The sequence below is a fragment of the Oncorhynchus mykiss genome, chromosome 12 (genome assembly GCF_013265735.2).
Source record: "Oncorhynchus mykiss isolate Arlee chromosome 12, USDA_OmykA_1.1, whole genome shotgun sequence".
Classification (NCBI taxonomy): Eukaryota; Metazoa; Chordata; class Actinopteri; order Salmoniformes; family Salmonidae; genus Oncorhynchus; species Oncorhynchus mykiss.
In genome coordinates, this window is record NC_048576.1 from 86606099 (window position 1) to 86633515 (window position 27417).

Below are 27417 nucleotides of genomic sequence, written 5' to 3' on the forward strand. Positions count from 1 at the left end.
TGTATCTGACAATGAATATACAGGACAGAGCATGACGACGATGATGTTTGGAAGCTGAGGATTATAGTTTGAAACTGAAACACATAAAACCTTTAAACACCACATATTACTGTTACTGGTTGATATCCAAGAAACGGCAGAAGAGAAGAAGAGAAAAGAAAGTGGGAGAACTTAGAGTTTTTAAGGAGGACTTTAGTTTCAGGGTGCACAGTCTGATATAAAGAGACTTGATAACAATGAAATGTCTTCTGCTGTGGTGATTGGCACCAGCTAGCACATCAGTAATAGGACAAGGAGTTTTCCAGACTATTTGGCCTGACCAGGAAAAACTCAGGTCCCTGGTTATAGGCTATGGAGGTTTATCCTGGTCAGGTCACATGGTCTGGAAAAACTCAGGGCCTTAATTGTCACGGTTGTCCTTCCAGTTTAAAAGCATGTGCTAGCGGACAGTCTCCAATAAATAAAAGGCAATAGTGTTGTCCAAGGCACAGAGACATGGCACATAGCTAGGACCAGGAGTTTTTCCCAAACACTTGACATGGGCAGTAGAAACTGATTTAGTGTTCTCTGCTCAGGACAACGGCCATGTGTGGATGAGTGGGTGGGTGGTTCACTTCTTATCTTTCTAATGTGCATAAATACTATTTATTTTAAATCACTCTTTAAACATCTGTATATAAAAACACACCCCAAAATGACATCTATTATTTGGAATTGAAAAGGCACTGAGGGCATTTTGAAATGTATTTTCTGACAGTAATACCTGTACGACGACGCAGCCATGTAAAAATAACAATTACCACAATAGTATGAGGGATATGTATCGCTGTACTGTCACCAGCCCAAGGCTTAAAGCACTGGCTCCTCAATGACAACAGGAGTGTTCCCCTCACTCTGCATCATACACGTGTAGGACCAGGAGTTTCCTGACCATGTGACTTTACCAGGAAAAACTCATGGTCCTAGTTACAGTCTATAACGACGATTCAGAGAAGACCCTAGTTACAGCCTATAACAACGACTCAAAGACCCTAGTTACAGCCTATAACAAAGACTCAAAGACCCTAGTTACAGCCTATAACAACGACTCAAAGACCCTAGTTACAGCCTATAACAACGACTCAAAGACCCTAGTTACAGCCTATAACAACAACTCAAAGACCCTAGTTACAGCCTATAACAAAGACTCAAAGACCCTAGTTACAGCCTATAACAAAGACTCAAAGACCCTAGTTACAGCCTATAACAACGACTCAAAGACCCTAGTTACAGCCTATAACAACGACTCAAATACCCTAGTTACAGTCTATAACGACGACTCAGAGAATACTGTAGTTACAGCCGATAACAACGACTCAAAGACCCTAGTTACAGCCTACAACAACGACTCAAAAACCCTAGTTACAGTCTATAACGACGACTCAGAGAAGACTGTAGTTACAGTCTATAACGACAACTCAGAGAAGACCCTAGTTACAGTCTATAACTATGACTGAGAACGTCCTAGTTACAGGCTGTTACAAGGGCCCAAGGTTTTTTCTGGTCAGTTCAAGTTATGGGGAAAAACTCCTGGCCCTACAGATGTGTCGACGATGTCCACTAGACTCAAAACCTCCAGTCCACCCCCGACATTATGTAACCCTGACATTATGCAATCCTGACCAATCCAACAGCATTATCAACTTCCATCACAATGAAACACTCCCCATTCACCATCTTCAACTGACCCCCCTCGGACATCATCAAACAGAACTCTGACAAATGAATCAACTGACATAGAATGAATAGATTTTATTTCTGTGTGTCATACTTCTAAATACTTAGCTGAATATCTGTCCTGTGCCTCTGCTGCTGTCGCGATGGATCCAGTACCACAGCTCTGGGGCCGAGTGTATAAAGCGCCTCAGAGTAGGAGTGCTGATCTAGGCTCAGGTCTCTCTGTCCATGTAATCTTTTACCTAAAAGGTAAAACTGATCCCAAATCAGCACTCCTACTGGGAATTAGAGTCCCTGAAGGCTAAACTACTCCCTCTCAAAGGGAACAGAAATAAATGTTGTAGAACCTTCAGATAGCAGGTCAAATGAACAATGAATGAAGGATGTATTACAGGGGCTATATTAAAACGGATGAGAAATCAATATTTTACCCAAACAAAGGGCACTTCTGTCACTGCTTGTATGTAATGGGACTGAAAACAGAGCGTTATTTTGTTAACCAACCCGACAGATGAGGGAACTAAAGAACGACAGAATAACTGAAAACACACAGATTAAGGTTGCAGTACATTAATAGTGTTTACTTAGCCTGGTTAAACCTGAATGAATGCAAGTGATAGCTAGCATTTACCCCCCCACCCCCCTTCATGTAGACGTTAGTCAGAGAGACCGGGTGATCATCGAGGGGCAATGCATTGGCATCAACAGTCCATTCTATGCGTCTGTATTTGGCCATTTGGGGGCGCTAAGACTACACTCTCAGTCCCCCCAGTGTGGGTCTTCTCCCTTCTGTAGAAGGGTTTGGCATTGAGAGTGAGTGGAGGGGAGAGAGGGATGGAAGGATAACGGGATGGAAGGATCGAAGCTGCTTTGGAAGGAAGTGAGGGCTCATGGGACACGATGGGCAGGGCTCTACATCTCATGGGAGGTCATGTGGTGTTGGGGGAGGCCGTTGGCATGGGCGACGGCGGTGTTGTTTTCGTTGAGGCGGCGGACGCGGTACACCTCATAGTGGATGCTGCTGGTGATGTCCTTGATGTTCTCCATGTGGGTCCTGACAGAGGAGAGATGGGGCTAGTTAGACATCAGCTGAGGTCAACAGAGAGATAGTTAGACATCAGGTCAATATAAGGGGTTGTAATGATAAATGACACACAGACTGATTTACAGACAAACATACACACACAGACTGAAAGACACATTGTTCAGAAACACATTATCATACTCATACTCACACACATACAACACACACGTAGATATTTACCTAATCAGTAGATCCCGCAAATAGGCAAACTCACAATGAGCAATGTTCTCAACTGCAGAAAGGAGAGAGAAGACACATGGTAAGCACCTCACGAGGTCAAATCAGACACCAACACACACTGATGCAGTTCTCCACTACCCCACTACATAGAACTAGTGAAAACAGTAGAGAGAGAGAGAGAGAGAGAGAGAGAGAACTCGTGAAAACAGTGGAGAGAGAGAGAAACTAGTTAATGCTGACGACTGAACAAATCCTGTCTGTCTGACAAGACAGTCAGACGCCGCCGGCCACTGGATGATGCGTGTCTGAATTCTAGATAATATCACAGGTCTATAGGCCAACATCAGAACCTGCCACTGCAGACACTCTAGGCTTCCTTTGCAGGAAATGAAGGTTTCCTTTAGGGAGGTTTTAATAGAAGTGGAGAAGTAGTCACCTGTCTCAGTTTGATGGTGATGTAATTAAATACATGGTTGAAATTAGATCATTTGAAGTGTGTGAAGACATTTTGAAATGGTTTGCATATAGTACTGGTAGTGATGCTGGAAATCACATCTACTACTGAGAGAGACAAGTGAACATCTATGGTTCTAGAAGTATCTGTCCAATAAAAGCCACCAGACAACACCCCCACTGAGTTTTAGGATTAGGGGTGTATCTAGTTGTTGACCCCTGGTTCAGACCGATGCTAACCAGGTAACCAGGGGTGTGTGAGTGGAGCACAGTGGAACCCCTCAGACAACACGCCACCAATCCAATGAGTGGCACTTTCAGTGGGGACAGATAGATCTGTCCTGTAGCCTCCCCTCCACCCCTCTGTCACTATGAGACCAGAGGCCTGTACACACTGCAGACACATTGTAGAGCGGTAGTCTCAGCCAGCTGTATGACACAGTCTGTGTCTCTCTGTCTGTCTGGGTTGGGGACGAGTGAAATCATCCGAGGACTAGTCCTCCCCCTCTACTCCTCCCCAAAGCTTCCTTTGTAAATCGGGAGGTGTGGGAACAAAAAGTGAGAGTGAGAAGGGGCTGACCTGGGGAGCTCTGAGGTATCAGAACACACTATATATATTTGTGTAACCTTTATTATAAAGCATTGAATGCATATCATCGTATTGCATCTGCGTAGTGGCATAGAGCAGTATAGTAGATGCACTTGTTGAGTAGCCAAGGGTCCAGGAAAAATATGGTCTTTTAGAAACTTGTTTCACGCAATTCCATATCAATTTACATAGCTGCATCTTTTAACACCGCACAAATGATAGAAATGACAGGCTGTACTTTGACAGTGACTAACTGAGAATCTGATAGCAATAAAAATCAATAGCTCAGGCCTAGGTCTGTGGAGACATATATTGTCCAATACGAGGAGGAAATTATAGCCCTAAAAATTCTTTACAGTTTCAGCGACTCACCCAATGATGCACAGATCACTCACTGGTGATGACCGATGCTCTGGTGCCAAAAGCCACGCCTCTCTCTCTTGTTTTACTTGGACAGATTAGAGTCTGCTCTTTTTAGCAGGAGCCATTTGCATTCCAACCTGTGTTTTTGCAGAAGGCTTGTTTTGTCTGCATGCTGTTTATTCACTTAGATTGGCAGCGTCTTCCCAACTGTACGTTATGCTTTGTTATTGGTCTACGCACAATCCACAGCGAGGCAATAAAAAATAAAAGCTTTTCATCCTCTGTGGCTAAAGTACAGACCTTCTAATTTTATTTTATTTATTTATTTTATTTTACCTTTATTTAACCAGGTAGGCAAGTTGAGAACAAGTTCTCATTTACAATTGCGACCTGGCCAAGATAAAGCAAAGCAGTTCGACAGATACAACAACACAGAGTTACACATGGAGTAAAACAAACATACAGTCAATAATAAAGTATAAACAAGTCTATATACAATGTGAGCAAATGAGGTGAGAAGGGAGGTAAAGGCAAAAAAAGGCCTTGGTGGCAAGGTAAATACAATATAGCAAGTAAAACACTGGAATGGTAGTTTTGCAATGGAAGAATGTGCAAAGTAGAAATAAAAATAATGGGGTGCAAAGGAGCAAAATAAATAAATAAATTAAATACAGTTGGGAAAGAGGTAGTTGATAGGGCTAAATTATATGTGGGCTATGTACAGGTGCAGTAATCTGTGAGCTGCTCTGACAGTTGGTGCTTAAAGCTAGTGAGGGAGATAAGAGTTTCCAGTTTCAGAGATTTTTGTAGTTCGTTCCAGTCATTGGCAGCAGAGAACTGGAAAGAGAGGCGGCCAAAGAAAGAATTGGTTTTGGGGGTGACTAGAGAGATATACCTGCTGGAGCGTGTGCTACAGGTGGGAGATGCTATGGTGACCAGCGAGCTGAGATAAGGGGGGACTTTACCTAGCAGGGTCTTGTAGATGACATGGAGCCAGTGGGTTTGGCGACGAGTATGAAGCGAGGGCCAGCCAACGAGAGCGTACAGGTCGCAATGGTGGGTAGTGTATGGGGCTTTGGTGACAAAACGGATTGCACTGTGATAGACTGCATCCAGTTTGTTGAGTAGGGTATTGGAGGCTATTTTGTAAATTACATCGCCAAAGTCGAGGATTGGTAGGATGGTCAGTTTTACAAGGGTATGTTTGGCAGCATGAGTGAAGGATGCTTTGTTGCGAAATAGGAAGCCAATTCTAGATTTAACTTTGGATTGGAGATGTTTGATATGGGTCTGGAAGGAGAGTTTACAGTCTAACCAGACACCTAAGTATTTGTAGTTGTCCACGTATTCTAAGTCAGAGCCGTCCAGAGTAGTGATGTTGGACAGGCGGGTAGGTGCAGGTAGTGATCGGTTGAAGAGCATGCATTTAGTTTTACTTGTATTTAAGAGCAGTTGGAGGCCACGGAAGGAGAGTTGTATGGCATTGAAGCTTGCCTGGAGGGTTGTTAACACAGTGTCCAAAGAAGGGCCGGAAGTATACAGAATGGTGTCGTCTGCGTAGAGGTGGATCAGAGACTCACCAGCAGCAAGAGCGACCTCATTGATGTATACAGAGAAGAGAGTCGGTCCAAGAATTGAACCCTGTGGCACCCCCATAGAGACTGCCAGAGGTCCGGACAACAGACCCTCAGATTTGACACACTGAACTCTATCAGAGAAGTAGTTGGTGAACCAGGCGAGGCAATCATTTGAGAAACCAAGGCTGTTGAGTCTGCCGATGAGGATGTGGTGATTGACAGAGTCGAAAGCCTTGGCCAGATCAATGAATACGGCTGCACAGTAATGTTTCTTATCGATGGCGGTTAAGATATCGTTTAGGACCTTGAGCGTGGCTGAGGTGCACCCATGACCAGCTCTGAAACCAGATTGCATAGCAGAGAAGGTATGGTGAGATTCAAAATGGTCGGTAATCTGTTTGTTGACTTGGCTTTCGAAGACCTTAGAAAGGCATGGTAGGATAGATATAGGTCTGTAGCAGTTTGGGTCAAGAGTGTCCCCCCCTTTGAAGAGGGGGATGACCGCAGCTGCTTTCCAATCTTTGGGAATCTCAGACGACACGAAAGAGAGGTTGAACAGGCTAGTAATAGGGGTGGCAACAATTTCGGCAGATAATTTTAGAAAGAAAGGGTCCAGATTGTCTAGCCCGGCTGATTTGTAGGGGTCCAGATTTTGCAGCTCTTTCAGAACATCAGCTGAATGGATTTGGGAGAAGGAGAAATGGGGAAGGCTTGGGCGAGTTGCTGTTGGGGGTGCAGTGCTGTTGACAGGGGTAGGAGTAGCCAGGTGGAAAGCATGGCCAGCAGTAGAAAAATGCTTATTGAAATTTTCAATTATGGTGGATTTATCAGTGGTGACAGTGTTTCCTATCTTCAGTGCAGTGGGCAGCTGGGAGGAGGTGTTCTTATTCTCCATGGACTTTACAGTGTCCCAGAACTTTTTTGAGTTAGTGTTGCAAGAAGCAAATTTCTGCTTGAAAAAGCTAGCCTTGGCTTTTCTAACTGCCTGTGTATAATGGTTTCTAGCTTCCCTGAACAGCTGCATATCACGGGGGCTGTTCGATGCTAATGCAGAACGCCATAGGACGTTTTTGTGTTGATTAAGGGCAGTCAGGTCTGGGGAGAACCAAGGGCTATATCTGTTCCTGGTTCTAAATTTCTTGAATGGGGCATGTTTATTTAAGATGGTTAGGAAGGCATTTTTAAAAAATATCCAGGCATCCTCTACTGACGGGATGAGGTCAATATCCTTCCAGGATACCCCGGCCAGGTCGATTAGAAAGGCCTGCTCGCTGAAGTGTTTCAGGGAGCGTTTTACAGTGATGAGAGGAGGTCGTTTGACCGCTGACCCATTACGGATGCAGGCAATGAGGCAGTGATCGCTGAGATCTTGGTTGAAGACAGCAGAGGTGTATTTAGAGGGGAAGTTGGTTAGGATGATATCTATGAGGGTGCCCGTGTTTAAGGCTTTGGGGAGGTACCTGGTAGGTTCATTGATAATTTGTGTGAGATTGAGGGCATCAAGTTTCGATTGTAGGATGGCTGGGGTGTTAAGCATGTTCCAGTTTAGGTCGCCTAGCAGCACGAGCTCTGAAGATAGATGGGGGGCAATCAGTTCACATATGGTGTCCAGAGCACAGCTGGGGGCAGAGGGTGGTCTATAGCAGGCGGCAACGGTGAGAGACTTGTTTTTAGAAAGGTGGATTTTTAAAAGTAGAAGTTCAAATTGTTTGGGTACAGACCTGGATAGTAGGACAGAACTCTGCAGGCTATCTTTGCAGTAAATTGCAACACCGCCCCCTTTGGCAGTTCTATCTTGTCTGAAAATGTTGTAGTTTGGAATTAAAATGTCAGAATTTTTGGTGGTCTTCCTAAGCCAGGATTCAGACACAGCTAGAACATCCGGGTTGGCAGAGTGTGCTAAAGCAGTGAAAAGAACAAACTTAGGGAGGAGGCTTCTAATGTTAACATGCATGAAACCAAGGCTATTACGGTTACAGAAGTCGTCAAAAGAGAGCGCCTGGGGAATAGGAGTGGAGCTAGGCACTGCAGGGCCTGGATTCACCTCTACATCGCCAGAGGAACATAGGAGGAGTAGAATAAGGGTGCGACTGAAAGCAATAAGAATTGGTCGTCTAGAACGTCTGGAACAGAGAGTAAATGGAGGTTTCTGGGGGCGATAAAATAGCATCAAGGTATAATGTACAGACAAAGGTAAGGTAGGATGTGAATACAGTGGAGGTAAACCTAGGTATTGAGTGATGAAGAGAGAGATATTGTCTCTAGAAACATCATTGAAACCAGGAGATGTCATTGCATATGTGGGTGGTGGAACTAATAGGTTGGATAAGGTATAGTGAGCAGGACTAGAGGCTCTACAGTGAAATAAGCCAATAAACACTAACCAGAACAGCAATGGACAAGACATATTGACATTAAGGAGAGGCATGCTTAGTCGAGTGATCAAAAGGGTCCAGTGAGTGGAGAGGTTGGTTTAGGGTCACGGCGATTTAGACAGCTAGCCAAGCCAACCGGTAGCAAGCTAGCATAGGATGGAGTCTGTTGTTAGCCACCTCTTGCGTTCGGTCAGTAGATTAGTGGGGTTCCGTGTGGTAGAGGGGATTAATCCAAATCACACAACAACAAAAATAAGAACAATAGATATAGTTATAGAGGCCCGAGAAGAAAACATAATAATTCAAATAAATAAATTGTAATGGTGTAGTAGGCAGCAGAATTAACGAAGAGGGAACTCAAATTAACTTTGATCGGTTTTATTCACATTTTTACATTGCAAAAAATAAATAAAAAATCATGCCACAAAAAGTACAGTCCAAAACGGAGAGGTGCCACACTGCCCCTCCCCCCTCAACTCCTTCCGCTCATCTCCTCTGTCTTGTTTAGTCTTAACTGGCCGGTGTACATTAATCAAGAAAGGAAAACTAAAAGAGTTCTTCATAACGTTAGCCTTCATACTGTTAAGGAGAGAGACCACTGCTCAAAGATAAAAGACAAAAAGTGCTAAAGCAAAAATGAGAAGAGAAGCAGGAGGCCATCTACCTTCTATGGTTCCCCACTTTGTCTTCCTTCCCAGAAGCCTCCTGCCGTTGACCTGGTACTCCTGGTCGCTGCCCACCACAGCAAACGGGATCATCTCCTACAGGACAGAAAGAACAGGGACAGACAGGAGGAACAAAGAGACATACCATGAAGAGTCAAATAAACAGATATTTGATATATATTGCAGCAGAGGGACCTAAGTGTATTTAACCAGGTTATCAACATGGATCAACAGGGACCTAAGTGTAATTTAACCAGGTTATCAACATGGATCAACAGGGACCTAAGTGTATTTAACCAGGTTATCAACATGGATCAACAGGGACCTAAGTGTAATTTAACCAGGTTATCAACATGGATCAACAGGGACCTAAGTGTAATTTAACCAGGTTATCAACATGGATCAACAGGGACCTAAGTGTAATTTAACCAGGTTATCAACATGGATCAACAGGGACCTAAGTGTAATTTAACCAGGTTATCAACATGGATCAACAGGGACCTAAGTGTATTTAACCAGGTTATCAACATGGATCAACAGGGACCTAAGTGTAATTAAACCAGGTTATCAACATGGATCAACAGGGACCTAAGTGTAATTAAACCAGGTTATCAACATGGATCAACAGGGACCTAAGTGTAATTTAACCAGGTTATCAACATGGATCAACAGGGACCTAAGTGTAATTTAACCAGGTTATCAACATGGATCAACAGGGACCTAAGTGTAATTAAACCAGGTTATCAACATGGATCAACAGGGACCTAAGTGTAATTTAACCAGGTTATCAACATGGATCAACAGGGACCTAAGTGTAATTTAACCAGGTTATCAACATGGATCAACAGGGACCTAAGTGTATTTAACCAGGTTATCAACATGGATCAACAGGGACCTAAGTGTAATTTAACCAGGTTATCAACATGGATCAACAGGAACCTAAGTGTAATTTAACCAGGTTATCAACATGGATCAACAGGGACCTAAGTGTCATTTAACCAGGTTATCAACATGGATCAACAGGGACCTAAGTGTAATTTAACCAGGTTATCAACATGGATCAACAGGGACCTAAGTGTAATTTAACCAGGTTATCAACATGGATCAACAGGGACCTAAGTGTAATTAAACCAGGTTATCAACATGGATCAACAGGGACCTAAGTGTAATTTAACCAGGTTATCAACATGGATCAACAGGGACCTAAGTGTAATTTAACCAGGTTATCAACATGGATCAACAGGGACCTAAGTGTATTTAACCAGGTTATCAACATGGATCAACAGGGACCTAAGTGTAATTTAACCAGGTTATCAACATGGATCAACAGGAACCTAAGTGTAATTTAACCAGGTTATCAACATGGATCAACAGGGACCTAAGTGTCATTTAACCAGGTTATCAACATGGATCAACAGGGACCTAAGTGTAATTTAACCAGGTTATCAACATGGATCAACAGGGACCTAAGTGTAATTTAACCAGGTTATCAACATGGATCAACAGGGACCTAAGTGTAATTTAACCAGGTTATCAACATGGATCAACAGGGACCTAAGTGTAATTTAACCAGGTTATCAACATGGATCAACAGGGACCTAAGTGTAATTTAACCAGGTTATCAACATGGATCAACAGGGACCTAAGTGTAATTTAACCAGGTTATCAACATGGATCAACAGGGACCTAAGTGTATTTAACCAGGTTATCAACATGGATCAACAGGGACCTAAGTGTAATTTAACCAGGTTATCAACATGGATCAACAGGGACCTAAGTGTAATTTAACCAGGTTATCAACATGGATCAACAGGGACCTAAGTGTATTTAACCAGGTTATCAACATGGATCAACAGGGACCTAAGTGTATTTAACCAGGTTATCAACATGGATCAACAGGGACCTAAGTGTAATTTAACCAGGTTATCAACATGGATCAACAGGGACCTAAGTGTAATTTAACCAGGTTATCAACATGGATCAACAGGGACCTACGTGTAATTTAACCAGGTTATCAACATGGATCAACAGGGACCTAAGTGTAATTTAACCAGGTTATCAACAGGGACCTAAGTGTATTTAACCAGGTTATCAACATGGATCAACAGGGACCTAAGTGTAATTTAACCAGGTTATCAACATGGATCAACAGGGACCTAAGTGTAATTTAACCAGGTTATCAACATGGATCAACAGGGACCTAAGTGTAATTTAACCAGGTTATCAACATGGATCAACAGGGACCTAAGTGTAATTTAACCAGGTTATCAACATGGATCAACAGGGACCTAAGTGTAATTTAACCAGGTTATCAACATGGATCAACAGGGACCTAAGTGTAATTAACCAGGTTATCAACATGGATCAACAGGGACCTAAGTGTAATTTAACCAGGTTATCAACATGGATCAACAGGGACCTAAGTGTATTTAACCAGGTTATCAACATGGATCAACAGGGACCTAAGTGTATTTAACCAGGTTATCAACATGGATCAACAGGAACCTAAGTGTAATTTAACCAGGTTATCAACATGGATCAACAGGGACCTAACTGTAATTAAACCAGGTTATCAACATGGATCAACAGGGACCTAAGTGTATTTAACCAGGTTATCAACATGGATCAACAGGGACCTAAGTGTATTTAACCAGGTTATCAACATGGATCAACAGGGACCTAAGTGTATTTAACCAGGTTATCAACATGGATCAACAGGGACCTAAGTGTAATTTAACCAGGTTATCAACATGGATGAACAGGGATGTAGCACAGGTGAGTGGAGCTATAAGCGGTAATGTGAGGGCTTATGGGTAGGGGCAAGTGGGTAAAGCTGTGGACAGATGTGTCAACTCAAATCACCCTGATCTTGTCATTAATCATCCGGTCCTCTGCGTCCTCGTCAAACTCCTTCTGGGGGTACACGTCGATCCCATTGGCCCGTAGCTCTTCCCTGATCTGGGGACACAAAAACAGTTCTGGGTGAGAGGTGAGTGTGAGACTGGCCTGGTAACACAGCCTCCCCATACAGATGGCTTCCTTCTGGAGCTGAAGGAGCAGGGTTAGGGGAGTGACCTCCATGAAGAGGGGAGAGGTTAGGGTAGCTCTGTGACTAGGGTGGAGACTGAAGAATTCACTGAAGTGTGTTTCTCATCCTCCACCGTGGAAAAGCCCCAGTCCATGGGATGTTGCTGGCTGGTCCATGAGCTGGTTAACTGACTCTCATTTAGTCACTTCTACAGTGATAGTTTTGTCGTCAGCGGCCTTACAATAAAACACCTAGCCTGCTGGTCCCTGCTGTAAAGAAAAAAGGTTGAGAAACACGACAAATGCATTATACACTCTTGCAGAGACTTGAATACATGAATTAAAAAGGTTATGGGAACACACAAGCAAAGGCCTAACAACCGCAATTAGCCAGGCATGTCTGACAAATCCTTTGGATACATCACAGTATCTTGTGAGAAATCGAGACCATCTGCACACTGCGTTACCCACAGATTTAGGTGGTGTTAACGTAAATCCCTTCACTAATCTCCCCCAAAATGTTCTGTTGAAACCAATGGCCCATCACTGCCCGTGTACACGTTTACAAACAGACAAGCACACACACACAAACACACCACCCCCTCACACACGTTAAACTTTTTCTATCCGTTCGTACAGAGCTTCCCTAATGAGAGGGACACTGGTGGGGATCTGTGAGCATGGCTGCTATAATTACCTTGAAATAAATGCCTGCCTTTTTACTACTTTTTCTACTACAACAACCTGCCATTCCCCTACTTCTAATACTACTGCTGCATCTACTACTAATACTACTACAACAACCTGCCATTCCCCTACTTCTAATACTACTGCTGCATCTACTACTAATACTACTACAACAACCTGCCATTCCCCTACTTCTAATACTACTACTGCATCTACTACTAATACTACTACAACAACCTGCCATTCCCCTACTTCTAATACTACTGCTGCATCTACTACTAATACTGCTACAACAACCTGCCATTCCCCTACTTCTAATACTACTGCTGCATCAACTACTAATACTACTACAACAACCTGCCATTCCCCTACTTCTAATACTACTTCTGCATCTACTACTACAACCTGCCATTCCCCTACTTCTAATACTGCTACAACAACCTGCCATTCCCCTACTTCTAATACTACTGCTGCATCTACTACTAATACTACTACAACCTGCCATTCCCCTACTTCTAATACTACTGCTGCATCTACTACTACAACCTGCCATTCCCCTACTTCTAATACTACTACTGCATCTACTACTAATACTACAACCTGCCATTCTCCTACTTCTAATACTACATCTACTACTAATACTACTACTACAACCTTCCATTCCCCTACTTCTAATACTGCATCTACTACTAATACTACAACCTGCCATTCTCCTACTTCTAATACTACATCTACTACTAATACTACTACTACAACCTTCCATTCCCCTACTTCTAATACTACATCTACTACTAATACTACTACAACAACCTGCCATTCCCCTACTTCTAATACTACTGCTGCATCAACTACTAATACTACTACTACAACCTGCCATTCCCCTACTTCTAATACTACTGCTGCATCTACTACTAATACTACTACTACAACCTGCCATTCCCCTACTTCTAATACTACTGCTGCATCTACTACTAATACTACTACAACAACCTGCCATTCCCCTACTTCTAATACTACTGCTGCATCTACTACTAAAACAACCTTCCATTCCCCTACTTCTAATACTACTGCTGCATCTACTACTAATACTACAACAACCTGCCATTCCCCTACTTCTAATACTACTACTGCATCTACTACTAATACTACTACTACAACCTGCCATTCTCCTACTTCTAATACTACTGCTGCATCTACTACTACAACCTGCCATTCCCCTACTTCTAATACTACTGCTGCATCTACTACTAATACTACTACAACAACCTTCCATTCCCCTACTTCTAATACTACTGCTGCATCTACTACTAATACTACTACAACAACCTGCAATTCCCCTACTTCTAATACTACTGCTGCATCTACTACTACAACCTGCCATTCCCCTACTTCTAATACTACTGCTGCATCTACTACTACAACCTGCCATTCCCCTACTTCTAATACTACTGCTGCATCTACTACTAATACTACTACAACAACCTGCCATTCCCCTACTTCTAATACTACTGCTGCATCTACTACTAATACTACTACAACAACCTTCCATTCCCCTACTTCTAATACTACTACTGCATCTACTACTAATACTACTACAACAACCTGCCATTCCCCTACTTCTAATACTACTGCTGCATCTACTACTAATACAACAACCTTCCATTCCCCTACTTCTAATACTACTGCTGCATCTACTACTAATACTACTACTACAACCTGCCATTCCCCTACTTCTAATACTACTTCTGCATCTACTACTAATACTACAACAACCTGCCATTCCCCTACTTCTAATACTACTGCTGCATCTACTACTACAACCTGCCATTCTCCTACTTCTAATACTACTACTGCATCTACTACTAATACTACTACAACAACCTGCCATTCTCCTACTTCTAATACTACTGCTGCATCTACTACTACAACCTTCCATTCCCCTACTTCTAATACTACTGCTGCATCTACTACTACTACAACAACCTGCCATTCCCCTACTTCTAATACTACTGCTGCATCTACTACTACAACCTGCCATTCCCCTACTTCTAATACTACTGCTGCATCTACTACTACAACCTGCAATTCCCCTACTTCTAATACTACTGCTGCATCTACTACTAATACTACTACAACAACCTGCCATTCCCCTACTTCTAATACTACTGCTGCATCTACTACTAATACTACTACAACAACCTTCCATTCCCCTACTTCTAATACTACTGCTGCATCTACTACTAATACTACTACAACAACCTGCCATTCCCCTACTTCTAATACTACTACTGCATCTACTACTAATGCTACAACCTGCCATTCTCCTACTTCTAATACTACTGCTGCATCTACTACTAATACTACTACAACAACCTGCCATTCCCCTACTTCTAATACTACTGCTGCATCTACTACAACAACCTGCCATTCCCCTACTTCTAATACTACTACTGCATCTACTACTAATACTACAACCTGCCATTCTCCTACTTCTAATACTACTGCTGCATCTACTACTAATACTACTACAACAACCTGCCATTCCCCTACTTCTAATACTACTGCTGCATCTACTACAACAACCTGCCATTCCCCTACTTCTAATACCACTACTGCATCTACTACTAATACTACTACAACAACCTGCCATTCCCCTACTTCTAATACTACTGCTGCATCTACTACAACAACCTGCCATTCCCCTACTTCTAATACTACTGCTGCATCTACTACTAATACTGCTACAACAACCTGCCATTCCCCTACTTCTAATACTACTGCTGCATCAACTACTAATACTACTACAACAACCTGCCATTCCCCTACTTCTAATACTACTGCTGCATCTACTACTAATACTACTACTACAACCTGCCATTCCCCTACTTCTAATACTACTGCTGCATCTACTACTACAACCTGCCATTCCCCTACTTCTAATACTACTGCTGCATCTACTACTAATACTACTACTACAACCTGCCATTCCCCTACTTCTAATACTACTGCTGCATCTACTACTACAACCTGCCATTCCCCTACTTCTAATACTACTGCTGCATCTACTACAACAACCTGCCATTCCCCTACTTCTAATACTACTGCTGCATCTACTACTAATACTACTACAACAACCTGCCATTCCCCTACTTCTAATACTACATCTACTACTAATACTACAACCTGCCATTCTCCTACATCTAATACTACTGCTGCATCTACTACAACAACCTGCCATTCTCCTACTTCTAATACTACTGCTGCATCTACTACTAATACTACAACAACCTGCTATTCCCCTACTTCTAATACTACTGCTGCATCTACTACTAATACTACTACAACAACCTGCCATTCCCCTACTTCTAATACTACTACTGCATCTACTACTACTGCATCTACTACTACTACTACTACAGCTGCATCTACTACTACTACTACTACTACTACTACTACTACTACTACTACTACTACTACTACTACTACTACTACTACTACTACTACTACTACTACTACTACTACTACTACTACTGCTGCATCTACTACTACTACTACTACTACTACTGCTGCATCTACTACTACTTTCCCTCTTGGGGTCTGTGATCAAATTATTTTTTTACGTTTCAGATCCACACCACATAGGAGGAAGTGATGTAATGGAGTCCACTGTGACCACATCAGCAGTAAGGGGAGAGGGGGAAGGAGGGGAGGGAAGGAGACGGGAGAAGTTGGACAGAACTTACCTCTAGCCAATTCAAAATTGGGCGAGAGACAGAAAAGGAGAGAAAGACAGAAAAGGAGGGACAGACAGAAAAGGAGAGAAAGACAGAAAAGGAGGGAGAGACAGAAAAGGAAGGAGACAGAAAATGAGAGAGAGAGAGGATGACTCCCACAGAACTCCTCTCCAATCCAGAGCCTGGCTTTATAGGTCCTGACCTCACAAGTACTCTATACACACAAAACATCCTCAGTGTTCTCTCATTGGACAGTGACCGAACGGGCGGCAGTGGCCAAACAACTTAAGAAACATTTCCTGTTGCTGCAGAGAACACAAAATATGCGAGAGAGAGAGAGAGACAGCATGCAACAAAAAAAGAGGAATTGGAGACAGATAAAGATGGAAGAAGAGAGAGAGAGCTCACCTTCTGTTTAAAGAAGTCCCTCTCCTCCAGGGTGAGTGTGTCTGCCTTGGCAATGACAGGAACAATGTTGACCACCTTACTGAGACGCCTCATAAACTCCACATCCAGAGGTCGCAGACTGGAAGTGAGAGAAGGTGGGGGGGGGGGGGGGGGGATTGAGAGAGGGGCTTCATTTCACCTGTAGCTATAGCAGACCTGGGTTCAAAATGTCTCAAATACTTTGAGTATTTGCTGAAGCGCCAGGGTTTTCACTTTTGAGACTTTATTGGTTCCGTTGCAACAGGCTAGCTCAATCAAGCCTGGCAAATGTATTATGAATGATCTCAAATAGTATTAGAACCCAGGTCTGTTTTATAGTTCTTGTTCAACGTTTTAGTGTTTATTTGGGTCGACAGTGTGATACATCCTAGAACCACCAGAGGGCGGTATCCTCCAATAAATATACCCATAGCGCAGCTGTCTGAGGGCGACAAGCAGACATACAGTACTGTAGATTCACATACATACTCTATGTACAAGCTAAACCTACTGTATATCTGAGACCCACATCAGTCAGTGCGTGTCTGTCACTGTCAATTGAACCACACTGAGCCTTGAACTGAGCTGAGCCTTATCCGCCATTGAGCAGTTGGTTGGAGAAACCCAGTCTTCCATAAGTGTGAAACTCATCCGTCTGTGGTTTGTGCAGCTGACGCTGGCTCAGATCACTGCACTATAAACAACTGCCCATTGTTGTTAAAGACCTTTGGGTCAGACAGATGAGCATGTGCATACACACACACAACACACACACGACACACAACCTCTGTTCTCATATCGCTCCCATTATAGTATTAAACATTAGATTAGAACAGTTGTTGGACATGTGACAGACATCCGCAATGCTGGAAGAACATGAAACGCTGCTCAGGCTATATCGGAGGGGGGGGCACAATATGTTAAAGCTCTCGCTCTTGTACATCACAACCACAGAAATGAGGGCAAAGCCAGCAGTCCACCACAGCACTGGACCCCAGACCATTGCAACAAATCGTAGAACCATCATGGGGTAGATGCAGAGGAGGAGCAGACATAACACAGGAGGGAAATTCAATTAAAGGGTAATAAGTTGTATACCGTAGCAACATTATTTTTTTTTGGGGGGGGGGTAGCTCTATATGAATCTCAAATCAGGCCCAGATGTGTGAGCAGCAGAAACACCAGACAGAAACTTGGAGCAGGGAGGCAAACACAGGCGTTTGTTTCAAGTCCTGGCGACAGAGAGCGAGAAATAAATTTTTTCCAGTCATGGAAAACGGGTGTTATGGGACGTGTTGCAACTCGCTGCCTGTGAAACAGGAAATGGATGGGGGTCTGGAAGAGTAAGTGTTTCCACATCTGTGTGTCCCTCTGAGCTGCAGGAGCAGAGGAGGATCCACTACAGGTCAACCCAGAGCGGTGGTGAGGTAGTAGAACATGAGCTGTACGTTCAGACAGACACTCCGAGACTAAAAAACATACTCAGAGAATCCCCATTCTGTCCGGGAATCTGGCCCATACATAGGCTGTATATGTTACACAGAAGGGCACAGTATGACGTTGGACATCATATCTGATATTTGAATGGCAGAGCACGGGGCATTAGATTGTTGTTATAACTAATGTGTATCAGAAAGTCATGCCAAACTCACTGTGTCCTCCTCCTCTGTTTTCTGTTCTGATGATTCAGGGCTATTTGAGTAGGACTCTCCCTATGACTCACTGTTTATCTAACATAAATCACTTCACTCCTTCTCTCACTCTCTCTCTCTCCTTTTTAAATCTCCCAGTTGCATATTCTCTACTGTTCAGGGACAGCAGGGGGCAGCAGCACTGTTGCACTGACACTGTGCATGTGTGTGTATGGCAATTATTGGGATTGATTACATGCCATTTTTGATCACTCAAAAGGCATGACAACTGTATAGGACGATAAAAAGTGGAAAATCCAAAGAATGAAGTTTAGCTAATAATCAGCTTGACACTCTCCCAGCCATATCTAAACATTCACCTGGAACATTCCACACATTCATACCCTTCACAAGGTGTGCGAGTGTGAGTGAGTGTGTGTGTGTGTGTGTGTGAGTGAGTGAGTGTGTGTGTGTACGCATTCCTGGCCTCACCAGTGTCCAGTAGGGGGTATGAAGTAAATACAGCAGTGAACCCTTGAGTCTGGAATCCTCTTCTTCCTGTTGATGTTGATCTCCTCCTGAAGGTACTGCTCATACTGGGCATTAATGAACTTCATGATGGGCTGCCAACTGTGGAGGGAGGGAGGGAGGGGAAGAAGACAGGAAGTGGAAGGAAGGGGAGAGGCAGATTAAAAGAGAAAGGGGGAGTTTTGGGGGATGGATAGGGGGAGACAAGTGAGAAAGACAGGAAGAGGGCGAGAAAGAGGATAGATGAGGTCATACACAGTACTGTGTACACTAGTCACCTAGATGAGATGTATGGGGTAAACATTTATATTAACGAGAGAGAGCGACAGTACTACTCAAAAGTTTGGACATACTTATTTATTCAAGGGCTTTTCTTTATTTACTATTTTCTACATTGTAGAATAATGGTAAAGATATCAAAACTATGAAATAACACAAACTTTTTAAACAAATCAAAATATATTTTATAGTTGAGATTCTTCAAAGTAGCCACCTTCTGCCTTGATGACAGCTTTACATTTATTTATTTTTTGGTTACTACATGATTCCATGTGTGCTACTACATAGTTTTGATGTCTACACTATTATTATACACTATTAATTCTTACATACACCTTAGCCAAATACATTTAAACTCCGTTTTCAACAATTCCTGACATTTAATCCTCTTAAAAATTCCCTCTCTTAGGTCAGTTAGGATCACCACTTTATTTAAGAATGTGAAAAAAACTAGTTTTAATTGGTACAACTTACGTGTATGTAAAGTTCTGACTTCAACTGTGTGTGTGGTGTCTTTTATACTGATAACAAGTTCAAACAGGTACCATTAATACAGGTAACGAGTGGAGGACAGAGGAGCCTCTTAAAGAAGAAGTTACAGGTCTGTGAGAGCCAGAAATCTTGCTTGTTTGTAGGTGACCAAATACTTATTTTCCACCATAATTTGAAAATAAATTAATTAAAAATCCTACAATATGATTTTCTGGATTTTGTACCTATGATGAAAATTACAGGCCTCTCTCATCTTTTTAAGTGGGAGAACTTGCACAATTGGTGGCGGACTAAATACTTTTTCCCCCCACTGTATATAGACCTCCACAAGTCTGGTTCATCCTTGGGAGCAATTTCCAAAAGCCTGAAGGTACCACGTTCATCTGTACAAACAATAGTACGCAGATATAAACACCATGGGACCATGCAACCGTCATACCGCTCAGGAAGGAGACGTTCTAGATAGATAGGATATATCTACGCACATAGAAATATAAGCACATTATAAATATAACATTTCAGCTATGGATTGTACTGTTACTGTACCAGTTCTCGTTGTTGATCTGATCCCCGAAGCCGGGTGTGTCGATAACAGTTAGTTTCATCCTCACCCCCTTCTCCTCAATGTCTGAACAGAGACAGACACAATTAGACTGAATACAAGCACCTCAGAGGCCAAATGTACCTCAGACTGTAGTCACAACACAGGGTAGACTGAGTAGAGGGTGAGATGGATAAAGTGAAAGATGTAGCTAGAGGTGCAGAAAAGAAAGAGTGAAATTAACAGTATGAGTGATATTTTCCTCCTCTCACCGTGACTGACAGACTTGATATGGATGGTCTTGGGGATCTTCTCCTGGGACGTGGCCTGCACTGACTTACGGCTCACCTTGGACTTGAACAGAGTGTTCATCAGAGTGGACTTTCCTAGGCCGCTCTGCCCTACACACACACACACACACACACACACACACACACACACCTGAATGTCAAACACATTGGTAATGCAAATAAACAAAGCCACAATTGAGATTTTAGTCATCTAGCAGACCATCTTATTTAGAGTGACTTACAGTAATGAGTACATACATTTTCATACTTTTTGATTGGTACTGGTCCCGTGGGAAACAAGCCCACAACCCTGGAGCTGCAAGCACCATGCTCTACCAACTGAGCTAAACACAATAACGTAGAAACTCTACAATGAAGGTAAAACAGTAGCCCAGGCCTCAATTTAAACCAATACCCTCTCATCTAGTGTGACTGTAGGGAATAGACTACTCTCACAATGGTGGACTTCCTCTCACCTTTCTCCAGAACATTCTTCAGTCACTCTTCCCACTAACAGGTTCATTCCAGTGGTGTAATGACTGACGGGCCTCATTTTTTCACACTGAGACAAACAGAGTTCAACACCAGAGCTGTTCCAGCCGGTCACAGACACTCAGGGGAGAAAGAGGCTATTTCACAAGGTTTTGGCTGCAGTGGAGGAAAAGTTACAGGTGTCTTCAGTAAGGCCTCCCCGCCGCACACACACGTTACGTCAGTGCCCTTTTCACCATTCTCTCCCTCCCACTCTCTCTCCCGTCCATTAAAGTTGGCCTAAAGGAAATGCATGTCCTTTCGGGGCTCAGACCTGCAGTCTGGGGAAGAGCTCTGCTGTCAATTAAACCCCACTGAGCCTTGAACTGAGCTGAGCCTTATCCGCCATTGAGCAGTTGGTTGGAGAAACCCAGTCTTCCATAAGTGTGAAACTCATCCGTCTGTGGTTTGTGCAGCTGACGCTGGCTCAGATCACTGCAGCTGACGCTGGCTCAGATCACTGCAGCTGACGCTGGCTCAGATCACTGCAGCTGACGCTGGCTCAGATCACTGCACTATAAAACTGGCCATTGTCGACAAAGACCTTTGGGTCAGACACGCACTATAAGTCTATGACTCACACACACCTCCCCCTGTTCTCTTATCTCTTCCAATACAGCAGGGTTCCTCAACTGTAAACTGTGTTTAATTATTGGACACAAGACAAAACACAGTCTTCTGTCCAGCTCCAAGTGATTTTTTTGGGGGAAATCTGTTCTAAAGTCTTCCCACGCATAATAGAGAGATGTATGTGATCGTATACAAATGTAAGCAAGGTTTGAAATGATTCTGTTTTAGTCCAATATTATATCACTTTGGGCTTCTTGCTGTCCATTTACAGTCTACAAATGATTTATAATGATGTTCCGGACCCCATGACCATCCGCTCAAGAAACAAAAGTCCGGCGGCTGAATCTAGTTGATGATACCTGCAATAGAGTATTAAACAGACTGGAACAGCTGTTGGCAGGACATGTGACCGCCATCTGCAACGTTGGGTAGACATGTAACCCTGCAGTCTGGAGAAGAGCTCTGCTCTATCAGCACTAGAGAGGAACCAGCTGGAGAGGTGTGTGTGTGTGTGGGTCAGAAGATAGAGGACATGGGACAGATAGATTGAAAAGCTGGACTACATTCTAGAATTAGGGAAGAACATACTGTGCATGGACCCAAAAGATTGCCTGTAGCAGCTGACTACCGCCAACATCACTTTTGGGCCCTGGGATCAACTGTGGATTAACGAGGGAGAGTGTAGTGTTTATGACCCCTGGACAGGTAACACACACAGTTTAGTTCACTGTCTGGTTAAGTCAACACAGACTGGAGCTCAGGGCCTCTGGTGTTCTTAGTAAGTGTTCACGCACGCACGCACGCACACACACACACACAAAATAATGGAGGTTTATATGTTGAAACTTCATTTGGGATTTATAAGGCTTCAAACAACTGATTAATGACCGGGCCCTCAGTGTCTTGACTTCTGACCTCTAACATTATGGGAAGTAGTACAGCATCGTCCCTTTACAACACATCTGTGTTTGCTTCGGACCTGAAGAATCAAAGCTTTCCAGAGAGCCTCTCCAGTGTTTCCACCAAGTACACGAATTAACCACTTACTGTACTCCAATCAAAAACCATTGCCATACAATACATTTTTGATTATTAATCTGTTATGAAAACCCAAATTGCCCGGTCGGGGACCGATGTGATTGTTAAAGTAGAGATGTGCACTAACCAGGCCAATACCAACCCTGTGCTCATGCTGTTGAACTCCCATACCAGAGGCACTGTATCACATTTTTTAGGGGTCTAGAATTCCCCTGAACGGTTGGTATGAGTGGCTGAGCCTGAAGAGGGGAATCCTGTGAGCTACGGGGCCAAGGTCAGGGTTCAGTGGGATGTGCTGTAGACATGCTACAGTGTTGATACCCCTAGCTGAAAGGCTGGACCCAAAGACCAGCCAGATTGTGAGAGGAAGGACAGGGTATCAATACAACAATACAGGTGTATTAAACATTAGTAACCATCTCAGAGTAGGAGTGCTGATCTAGGATACATTCTGCATTTGAGATAATGAATCAGATTGTTATAGACAGGGAGGACCTGATCCTAGATCAGCCCTTCTACTCTTAGATTCTTGTATCTTTAGATTAGTAGTGTTTGACTGAGGGTCACGGCTGGTTATCATAAGGAATGTGGAGGTCTGCCCAGCAGAATCAGCTTCCATACACGCACACACACACACACACACACACACACGCACACACACGCACACGCACACACACACTACAGTTCAAAAGTTTGGGGTCACTTAGAAATGTCCTTGTTTTCCATGAAAACACATGAAATGAGTTGCAAAATGAATAGGAAATATAGTCAAGACGTTGACAAGGTTATAAATAATGACTTTTTATTGATATAATAATTGTGCCCTTCAAAATGGAGTGATAGCCTACCTTCTTCAAGATCCCTTTTACCCTGTACAAATCTCCCACTTTATCACCCCCAGACCATCTCATTGCCTCCACCATGCTTGACAGATGGTGTTAAGCACTCCATCCAGCATCTTTTCATTTTTTCTGCGTCTCATGAATGTTCTTTGTGATCCGAACACCTCAAACTTAGATTTGTCAGATCATAACAACCTTTTCCAATCTTCCTCTGTCCAGTGTCTGTGTTCTTTTGCCTATCTTAATATTTTATTTTTATTGGCCAGTCTGAGATATGGCTTTTTCTTTGCAACTCTGCCTGGAAGGCCAGCATCCTGGAGTCACCTCTTCACTGTTGATGTTGAGACTGGTGTTTTGCAGGTACTATTTAATGAAGCTGCCAGTTGAGGATTTGTGAGGCGTCTATTACCAAAACTAGACACTCTAATGTACTTGTCCTCTTGCTCAGTTATGCACCGGGGCCTCCCACTCCTCTTTCTATTCTGGTTAGAGCCAGTTTGCGCTGTTCTGTGAAGGGAGTCGTACACAGCGTTGAACGAGATCTTCAGTTTCTTGGCAATTTCTCGCATGGAATAGCCTTCATTTCTCAGAACAAGAATAGACTCACAAGTTTCAGAAGAAAGGTCTTTATTTCTGGCCATTTTGAGCCTGTAATCAAACCCACAAATGCTGATGCTCCAGACACTCAACTAGTCTAAAGAAGGCCAGTTTAATTGCTTCTTTAATCAGAACAACAGTTTTCAGCTGTGCTAACATAATTGCAAAAGGGTTTTCTAATGATCAATTAGCCTTTTAAAATGTTAAACTTGGATTAGCTAATACAACCATTGGATCACAGGAGTGATTGTTGCTGATAATGGGCCTCTGTACGCCTATGTAGATATTCCATTACAAATCTGTCATTTCCAGCTACAATAGTCATTTACAACATTAACAATGTCTACACTGTATTTCTGATCAGTTTGTTATTTTAATGGACATTTTCTTTTGGCTTTTCTTTCAAAAACAAGGACATTTCTAAGTGACTCCAAACTTTTGAACGGTAGAATATACACACACACACAGAGCTGGAGTCAGAAGTTAAAACAAGTCATTAAAACTCGTTTTTCAACCACTCCACAAATTTACATACACTAAGTTGACTGTGCCTTTAAACAGCTTGGAAAATTCCAGAAAATGTCATGGCTTTAGAATCGTCTGATAGGCTAATTAACATAATTTGAGTCAATTGGAGGTGTACCTGTGGATGTATTTCAAGGCCTACCATCAAACTCAGTGCCTCTTTGCTTGACATCATGAGAAAATCAAAAGAAATCAGCCAAGACCTCAGAAAATAAATTGTAGATCTCTGCAAGTCTGGTTCATCCTTGGGAGCAATTTCCAAGCGCCTGAAGGTACCATGTTTATCTGTACAAATAATAGTACGCAAGTATAAACACCATGGGACCACGCAGCCGTCATACCGTTCAGGAAGGAGAGGCGTTCTGTCTCCTAGAGATGAACATACTTTGGTACGAAAAGTGCAAATCAGTCCAAGAACAGCAAAGCACCTTGTGAAGACGCTGGAGGAAACAGGTACAAAAGTATCAATACCAACAGTAAAACGAGTCCAATATCGACATAACCTGAAAGGCCGCTCAGCAAGGAAGAAGCCACTGCTCCAAAACCGCCATAAAAAAGCCAGACTACGGTTTGCAATTGCACATGGGGACAAAGATCGTACTTTTTGGAGAAATGTCCTCTGGTCTGATCAAACAAAAATAGAACTGTTTGGCCATAATGACCATCGTTATGTTTGGAGGAAAAAGGGGGAGGAAGCACGGGGGTGGCAGCATCATGTTGTGGGGTTGGCAGCATCATGTTGTGGGGGTGCTTTGTTGCAGGAGGGACTGGTGCACTTCACAAAATAGATGGCATCATGAGGCAGGAAAATTACATGGATATATTGAAGCAACATCTCAAGACATCAGTTAAAGCTTGGTCGCAAATGGGTCTTCCAAATGGACAATGACCCCAAGCATACTTCCAAAGTTGTGGCAAAATGGCTTAAGGACAACAAAGTCAAAGTATTGGAGTGGCCATCACAAAGCCCTGACCTTAATCACATAGAAAATCTGGCCTACAAACCTGACTCAGTTACACCAGCTCTGTCAGAAGGAATGGGCCAAAATTCACCCAACTTATTGTGGGAAGCTTGTGGGAGGCTACCCAAAACGTTTGACCCAAGTTAAACAATTTAAAGGCAATGCTACCAAATATGAATTGAGTGTATGTAAACGTCTGATTCTCTGGGAATGTGATGAAAGAAGTAAAAGCTGAAATAAATACCTCTACAATTATTCTGACATTTCACATTCTTAAAATAAAGTGGTGATCCTAAATTACCTAAGACAGGGAATTTTTTACTTGGATTAAATGTCAGGAATTGTGAAAAACTGAGTTTAAATGTATTTGGCTAAGGTGTATGTAAACTTCCGACTTCAACTGTGTGTGTGTGTGTGTGTGTGTGTGTGTGTGTGTGTGTGTGTGTGTGTGTGTGTGTGTGTGTGTGTGTGTGTGTGTGTGTGTGTGTGTGTGTGTGTGTGTATATATATATATATATATACACACACATACAGTGGGGAGAACAAGTATTTGATACACTGCCGATTTTGCAGGTTTTCCAACTTCAAAGCATGTAGAGGTCTGTAATTTTTTATCATAGGTACACTTCAACTGTATATATAGCTCAGTGGGATTTTGACAGCCCATCCCACTGAGCCCTGACCATGTATACACACACACACACACACACACACGATGGCGTAGCCTACAGTCAGCCCTGAGCTGAATGGGTGGCAGGTTGCCGAGCTCTGTATCCAGGACACCAGGGCCAACCACAGGGGAATGTGAGAGGAATGTAGATTTTGTCAGCAGACTCCACATCACAGAGAGAGAGAACAGACACTAACCCTGGGCACTGCCTCACCCCTCAACCCCCTCATGACCCCACCCACACACCCACACACCCTCTCCCAGTACAGAAAAGTAGTTATTCAGACATGTAGATGTGTCCCACTCAGTGGAACTACTGTATACTGACACACCACTATACAGTATGGAGGATTATTATGAGACAGTTCTATATAGGACACACCACTATAGAGTAAGGAGGATTATTATGAGACAGTTCTATATAGGACACACCACTATACAGTATGGAGGATTATTATGAGACAGTTCTATATAGGACACACCACTATACAGTATGGAGAATTATTATGAGACAGTTCTATATAGGACACACCACTATAGAGTAAGGAGGATTATTATGAGACAGTTCTATATAGGACACACCACTATACAGTATGGAGGATTATTATGAGACAGTTCTATATAGGACACACCACTATACAGTATGGAGGATTATTATGAGACAGTTCTATATAGGACACACCACTATACAGTATGGAGGATTATTATGAGACAGTTCTATATAGGACACACCACTATACAGTATGGAGGATTATTATGAGACAGTTCTATATAGGACACACCACTATACAGTATGGAGGATTATTATGAGACATGAATGATGTGAGAGGAGTGTACTTTTCTTTTCCTTTCTATATATCCTCTGTATAAAACACACTGAACAAAAATCTAACATTTTCCATTCGCACAAAAAAGCTTATTTCTCTCAAATTTTGTGCACAAATTTGTTTACATCCCTGTTAGTGAGAATTTCTCCTTTACCAAGATAATGCATCCACCTGAAAGGTGTGGCATATCAAGAAGCTGATTAAAAAGCATGATCATT

At 42.8% G+C, this 27417-nt stretch overlaps 1 protein-coding gene across 7 annotated transcripts in view; it reads right to left on the bottom strand.

Annotated features, from left to right (window-relative positions):
- Positions 1-1776: 1776 nt before the first annotated feature.
- LOC110516610 (septin-9) overlaps positions 1777-27417 on the bottom strand; it is a 162462-nt gene continuing 136821 nt past the window's right edge. For all 7 annotated transcript variants that reach the window (XM_036938953.1, XM_036938956.1, XM_036938955.1 and 4 more), the window contains 8 exons: positions 20620-20748; positions 20353-20434; positions 19000-19137; positions 16859-16976; positions 11865-11960; positions 9002-9098; positions 2981-3032; positions 1777-2770 (listed from right to left, as the gene is read on the bottom strand). In XM_036938953.1, the coding sequence (XP_036794848.1) occupies positions 2629-2770; positions 2981-3032; positions 9002-9098; positions 11865-11960; positions 16859-16976; positions 19000-19137; positions 20353-20434; positions 20620-20748 (854 nt within the window). In that variant the 3' untranslated portion in view covers positions 1777-2628. The remainder of the gene's footprint in view (positions 2771-2980; positions 3033-9001; positions 9099-11864; positions 11961-16858; positions 16977-18999; positions 19138-20352; positions 20435-20619; positions 20749-27417) is intronic.